Consider the following 7,129-nt stretch of genomic DNA (forward strand, 5'->3'; position numbering starts at 1 on the left):
AATTCATTCTCTAAAGATGTGCTAATCATCCATATGCTCAAGTCCAATATACTTAACAAATAATAAATAATAATATACTAATGAACTTATTTGGGCTGCAAAGAGTAACTTTTAACAATTACCTACAATTTATTACATATAAAGAGTAACCTAGCAATAAGTTCCGAGCCGAACATAAAATAGACCATTAGACAAAGCTTACTTCTCCTTTTGTCTATTAGTGCACTGGCAGCACTATGTACCGAACGATGACAATGTTTGCAGTTAATGGTACATTCAACTTAATTAATTTGGGCCATCTTCACTAATTACACATATTTCTATATGCAATACTGCCAATTGTACATGAAAGAATATTCCACGAGGTCTTGCTAGTGTTAGATAATGTGATATAATCCAGATTTAGTCTCAGACCAGTCCAGTGCTGCCAAACAGACTTCCAATGAAGAGACCAATGATGGATCGCCGGCCAAATATTGTAATGTATAAAATCTTCCAAGGGATTTACTAAGTTTCAACAGCTTTTCTAACAAAAGGGAACCGATCAGCCCAATCACAATACCCTGCAAGGAGGAACAAAAGATGCACCTTGTAAAACAACCTTTAATTTGGGGACAAAACCTAATAAAGTAGCACCAACTGTACAGTCCGAACAAGAAACATCAAGATATATATGTAAAATATAAAGGCAAAACAAACTATTAGCTAAATCAAATGTTCAAGGTATATCTGTAGAATAAAGATAAAACTAATTAATAGTTAAATTAAATGTTCAACAAACCTGAAATAATGATCTGATGAAGATCTGACTGGTCTTTAAAATCCTCGCTTATCTCACCCTGCACCAATTCAAATAGGATATGAAAGCACTTCTCAAATTAAACAATGATATCAAGATCAACAAAAATACCCTACAACTGAACCTGGTTTAAACTTCTGACAATGAGATGAGACAACTTCTCAAAAGAGCTCTGATCGAAATTCCATTGGTTTAGAAGAGATTCCTCAGATGTTAAATCAAACACCAATGAGCAAATGCTTGAAGCCATCATCACGACAGATGGATCCTTGCAGTTCTCTTACGAGTGCAAAAGGAGGTAAAAGAATCATATCACATAATGTTTATAGATATAATAAAAAGAAATAAAAATCAATTCTTAGCATAAGCCATATGAACATTTCCGCATGAACATAAAAGGTATAAACAAAATATTATATTATACAAATTCATTCAGTATTCTAAGTAACGATTTAGTAACTACCCACTCAAATCCCAGTAGATAACATCATTTTTTTATGTCAACAAGAGAATTAACACAATTAATTAGAAGGAATACTAGTAGAAGCAAATGAACCAGTTTTAGTATCTGCGGATGGACAAAAGTTGCTCAATAGTGATCAAGATGCATCCTATGCTCGAATTTGAGCTCCAAAATGGATCCATCTGGAGTATGAACTACATCCATCACTTATTTTCTAAATGAATAAATTGGTAATGATGAGAATACAACAGGTGTAAATTTAAAAATTGCATTATCCAATTAGCAAGAAAAAGAGGAAAGAATAAAGTTACATATGAAGTTCTTTTTGAGGGTTTATGGGGTACATATGTATTTGAATGGCTTTTCACAATCATTAACGGTTTTAACATTTTGGGCATGCTAACTCGAACAGATGAACTGGATTAGTAGGTTGCTTGGATCATTTCGCATTTATAGGTTCCATGTTTTTCTTTTCTGTGTTAGCATAGCACACTGAAACCTTGTGATAATAAACTCCGTTGGTTCACCAATAGTTTATATTATGAGTCATATTACATGATAGGGCTGAAGAAAGTACCAGTCCAAAAGATCAATGCATGTAACAGATTGACAAATTGAGACCCCTCTATCCAAACTTCAAGTTCCTTTCGCTGTGTCAGGATAACCCCAAAAATCATTAAAGTTGACAAACTGAAAATATAACCATGACTAATTACAAGTGAAAACTAGAGGTGCAAAGTAACTTACATTTAACAGGAGATTAAGGATGGTATCACAAGCCAAAAGCACTCTATCACTAATATTAACCATCTTGCCATTTCTTCCAACCATGTTCACAAGGCATTCCACTATCTGATAATGTCAAGAGAAATACGATTTATCTCCAGAGTATTAAACTGAAAATGACAGCAAAGCAATATTATCTCATTGTTCAGATGGTCAGAATTACATCTCATGTACAGAGTACTAATTTTACAATGACAGTAAAAAACAACACTGGTCTCATTTTTCAGGTAGATCTACATGTTAAAGGCTTAGATAATCATACGTGTAAACTATGCATACAAAATAACCAAAATGTGTAAGCCGACATGAAAAGTGTAGAATGTACTGCAGGTTGCCAATAAACTACTTATAATTAGGTCTGAAGAGGGTTTCGATATTTGTGGTGGTATTACATGGTTACATACAACAGTAGACAACAATGCTCCAAATGTGAATTAAAACACCATTTCATTGTCACACAATATGAGAAAACACACATGCATATTTTGTTTATCTCTTGAAATTTCTATGGCACATCAGTAATGTCAGTAGTAATTCTACTGTAAATAAATGAGACAGATTTCTATGGATCAACATATTCGAGCAAGAGCAACACTTGTAATTAGCACATGAACTCACTATGATTGAAGAACTAGGAGTGAAGTGAAGGCCAGAACATCAATCATAGAAACAAATAGAAATTAACATACAATAACGATGGTTAGATCCATACAGGATGAAACTGCATCTGTGATAATAACCATCACACGTAAAAGTGACCAGCTACAAAAGAACTCATCATTTAGTCAATTAGTGTCAATGTTAAATACATCGAAGATCCAAAAGAATCTTAAATGTAGAACCTCTAACAAGAGTAAGATGTAGAAACATCACAATCATAATTATATAAGAAGTTGCTTTTAAATTTATTAAAAATACAAAAAATTGTAAACAAAATATTACAAAAATTAAGGAAATAAATGTTCAATATGTACAGTTGATCTTATCACAAATTATTGAATTAAAGTATAAAGAAAGTATTAAAACTTCCTGAAGTATCTGATAGTGCAAGTAGCCAGATACGGCAAAAGCTCCAAAAATCATGTGTCTCATAATATCATTGGCACATTGCAGTATTATGAGAACCAGGGTCTGTCGTACCGAACTGTACCGCCCGGTATAGGCGGTATGTACCGGTCCGAGTGCACTGTAGCACTGTAGCAGTGCTATAGTACTCGGCACACCTGGGTGTACCGCTCTGTCACGACCTTAGCTGGTTTTGCCTAAGGCGTGCGGCACCCTCGCGCGTCCGTCCGCAAAGGTCAGCCTCCCCGAAGCCTCCCATTGTCCCTTAGGACCAACAAAAGAGAGAACGGGTTAAAGAGAACGCCTCAATCGGGATCCACAAGCAAACATGTCCGAAAAACACTTCATAGACAATGCAAATTACAAACAGACTTTACAAGCTCTGAATAGTGGCACAACAAAGGGTAAAATGGTCCATTACAGACCGAAAAGCTCTCGCATGTGTCCACATGACACAACCTTTATTTACAAGCCTAAAGAGGCCACCAACCCAACTAACATGGGACTATTTAGCCTTCGGCCGCTCCTCTACCTGCTGTACAAGGCATGAACATGCCAAAAGACAACGGACAGACATAAGCATTACATCCAACATCTTGTTTAGAAGTTTGTCCGTTACATTCTCCCCCACTTATCCCTTCGACGTCCTCGTCGAAGCCTTTGTGAACACTGCAACTCTTCGCCTTTGCTGAGTCTTCAATCTTCTGCTCCAGCTGCAATGCGCCTCCTGGCTCCCAGCTGCTCTCCGCTGCTGTTTCTGAGTAGTCGAACCTTTGATCCGCCATGCTGCTTCAACTCGCCAATGACTCTGACTCTGGTGTGGGGTTGGCTGAGTTGTATTGATCCTCGTTGATTTCTGCGGATCCACCAAATGAAGGAAAAGACCATCCTTACTGCGCCAGTCTCTCAAAATTTCCACATGCTACTTGAACTGGGTGGATGCTTGTTGGAACTTTAACGAGCATCGCCTCGCAAACTTCTGAAGTTTTAGGTCCTTCCTCCACAAAATCTGCTCATGACTCTTCTTTCAGTTAGTTGTCATATCCAAGTAGGTTCGCATCACTTCCGCTTTCGATTGGCATTTCGTTGGGAAATGAGGCGGACAATCTACTCTCAGTAGCACTGATCACCGTTGGTGAGGATTTGACAACTATTGTCTTCCATTATCTTCGAAGGGTCTTTGAACTTGTGCAGCGCTCCTCTGCTGGATAGATAAGAGAATTGAGGTACTCAGTTTCGCCCATTCTCTTAAGAGTTGAGAAGGCAAAAGTTACTTGACTTCGCCCGCCTCCTCGAGGTTGTACTTCATGCATCGAGCTGGTTATTGGCCTTCGCCTGCTCTTTGCTCACACTTCTGAAGCACTTGAAGTGTTTGCACTCCTTGCGTTGAGTTAGCTACTGTGATTCACCTTCTCAATGCCATCGAACTTCTGGAATGCGGGAAGTTTTCACCCCAACTTGGAGTAATTCTCTGATAGATGAGGTCGCCTCTGGGATTGTACCGTCTTCTCCATCAACCCTGCCGCCTACTCCACTGAGTAGCAAAGGTACAGCACCGCGTACTGCCTGCTTCGTTCCTTGGTCGTGCACTCTTGCATGACCCGAAGTCCTTCACTTACGGCTATCTTGATGAGAAACTTGTTGACACCGGTCTTACGAAGTTTCTTGGCCTCTGTCCTTCAGCCTTGTCTCGGTACTTGGAGATTGCCTCTGCATGCTCCACCTCCTCGGCCCCTTTCACGACCAAGCTCTCTCCCTCCATGAGAGCAAGGGATCAATGACTTACACGGAAGTCCCGCCTTTGCGGTACTATGGCGCTGCCATGCCCATGGCCCTATTATCCGTCGCCTCGCCTCTGTATCCCTTTTCTTCACAATCAGTAGAGATGTCTCCGTGGCACTCCTCTGAGTCCACCTCCATTCTAACTGATGCTTGATTTTGGGTAGCTAAGTTCCTCTGGACTCGTCGTCGCTTCCTCGCCCCTTTCGACCCCCTGCTTCAACACCTCTGTGTTCTCCAAGCAGTCCGTTTGGTCGATGGAAAGACAGACTGCAACTCTCATGCATGGCCTCTGCCATCACGTTGTAGAGTTTGCACCGATTCTGTTCTCCTTAGCTTCCTTGGTAGCAACGTTCGCTTACTCGACCTTGTCCTCTGACTTGTCGGGCTCCCTTAAGCGAATATGAGCTCTGGAGAAGTCCAACTCTCCAGCTGCTTCGATCATACCTCTGCATGATCAAGTCCCTCCCATGGAACTCACTGGTACTTGCATTCGAACTTTTCCCTTGGTGGAACCCAGCCCCCATATGCTGATGACCAAGGTTTTCGTCCGATGCAAAATTCGGTGCACGCCCGGAAGACCCGCCTCTGCGGTACCATGGCCTTCACTCCTTGAATCCATAGCCCTTCTTGCCGTCGTGTTGTTCACCAAAGCGGAGCTCCCAGTAGCTCCCGATCATACCTCCATATGATCTCATCCCTCACGGGACAGATTGTGTGTATCGCATTGCCACGAACTGTTCCACCACGATCCGCTGCACCATGTCGCCTCCTGGAGACATCTACATTGCATTCTGATCCTTGTGGAATAAACTCGAATTGTGAACCCTCCATGTGTGGCCTCTGCCAATACATCGCAGGGTCCCTTCCACCTTCGATTTTGTTCGCTCCTCTGGCAATCGACCTTCATCCCCCCACTCCTGGGTCACACCTAGATGAAGCACCACTCTAGGACAGTCCGTCGCCTAGTAGCTCTCGAAGTCCACCGACTTCACTGCAATCTGTGCACCATTATCTGGATCCTGGGCCTCTGCCCCTACCAGCACAATCTCCGCTGCGTACTGCTTCCTTCATAGCAACTCAAATGGCAACACTGTGGCATATTCTTCAAGAGTACCCGCCTCTGCGTCCTCTTGCCCCGTGCTAAGGCCCTTCTGAACCCAACTTCGCCTCTGCAAATTGAGTCGCCTTAGTTCCTCCATCAAATGCTTCTCCGAGTTAAGGTGCATGTGCCGCGAAGCTCCCTTCGTCTTTGGCACCATGCAAGATGAGTCCGCTCCGTCAGAAAGAAGGACCCATGGAACAACATGATCCTACTCTTGCCTCTGCAAGAGTTCATGTCCTTGACCTCTGTCTAAGGAAAACACTGTGCCTCTGCTCCATGTTCCAACTTCTATGCTGGCTCCCTTCATGCGGCTTGGGTACTTCGCCAAGTTACACCCAAGTTGCTCCGCTCCTCGTTTTTTGCATTGAGTCGATGGTGGCCCTCGCGCCCACCATTCCACGAGTCAACCCTCCCTTGAGTTCGATCTCCACATCGACTCCAAGTGTGCCTTCATTTAAGTTGTTTTAGGTCGCTCCCCCACTTGATCTCGCAATGCATCCTCTCGACGAGATCATGCAACAACTCCTCGTCGCCTGCTCAGTCCACCGAGCTTCGTGGAGTTGTTGTTTGTTGAGGTACTCCTCCTCAACATGTGAGATCCGTCTCACATGATTCTCCCTCTGGAGAGCCGGGACTTATCCCTCCTGGATAACTACCCCGTTGGAGCAACATCTCTCTTCATTTCGGAGACCACCATCCCCTTGGACTACTCCGATCTGCTGAACAAATTGTGCAATGTCTTGCCTCCTGCAAACGCACTTGCTAGATTGCGCCTCCACGTCAATACAGCCACCGCTGCACCCCTCAAGGCCTAGCAACATGCCGAACTCGTTGCACACTTCAGCCTCTTCCGGACGTATCCTTTGCATGCCGAAGAGAAAGTTTCAATGCTCCATGGCGCCGAGTCTCGACCGCCTTGGGATGGCCACGAACATTCCATCGTCCGCATACATCCCCATGCATGAGTACCGAATTCTTCGAGTTAGCAATTCCCCTCACCTCTGTGAGCTTTGCACAACTCTTTCGGTCGCTGAGCAACTCATTCCACCTTGGATGGTCTCATTCTTGCCAAGCGCCTCGCTTGCCTAGAGCACCATCAAGTATAGTTGTCAACGTTGAGCCGTAGCTCAAA

The 7,129-nt window shown here is 43.1% G+C and overlaps 1 protein-coding gene across 2 annotated transcripts in view; it reads right to left on the bottom strand.

Moving 5' to 3' along the window:
* Nucleotides 1-73: 73 nt before the first annotated feature.
* Nucleotides 74-7,129, bottom strand: part of LOC135633679 (uncharacterized) — a 17,088-nt gene continuing 10,032 nt past the window's right edge. Inside the window, exons 14-18 of one of the 2 annotated variants that reach the window (XM_065143440.1) lie at nt 2,010-2,114; nt 1,840-1,912; nt 924-1,078; nt 782-839; nt 74-563 (exon numbers count right to left, since the gene is read on the bottom strand). In XM_065143440.1, coding sequence (XP_064999512.1) covers nt 508-563; nt 782-839; nt 924-1,078; nt 1,840-1,912; nt 2,010-2,114 — 447 coding nt within the window. In that variant the 3' untranslated portion in view covers nt 74-507. Of the gene's footprint in view, nt 564-781; nt 840-923; nt 1,445-1,839; nt 1,913-2,009; nt 2,115-7,129 lie in introns of those variants that run through there. The other variant, XM_065143441.1, reaches the window with a different exon arrangement.

Source organism: Musa acuminata, chromosome BXJ3-3 (assembly GCF_036884655.1).
Source record: "Musa acuminata AAA Group cultivar baxijiao chromosome BXJ3-3, Cavendish_Baxijiao_AAA, whole genome shotgun sequence".
Taxonomy (NCBI): Eukaryota; Viridiplantae; Streptophyta; class Magnoliopsida; order Zingiberales; family Musaceae; genus Musa; species Musa acuminata.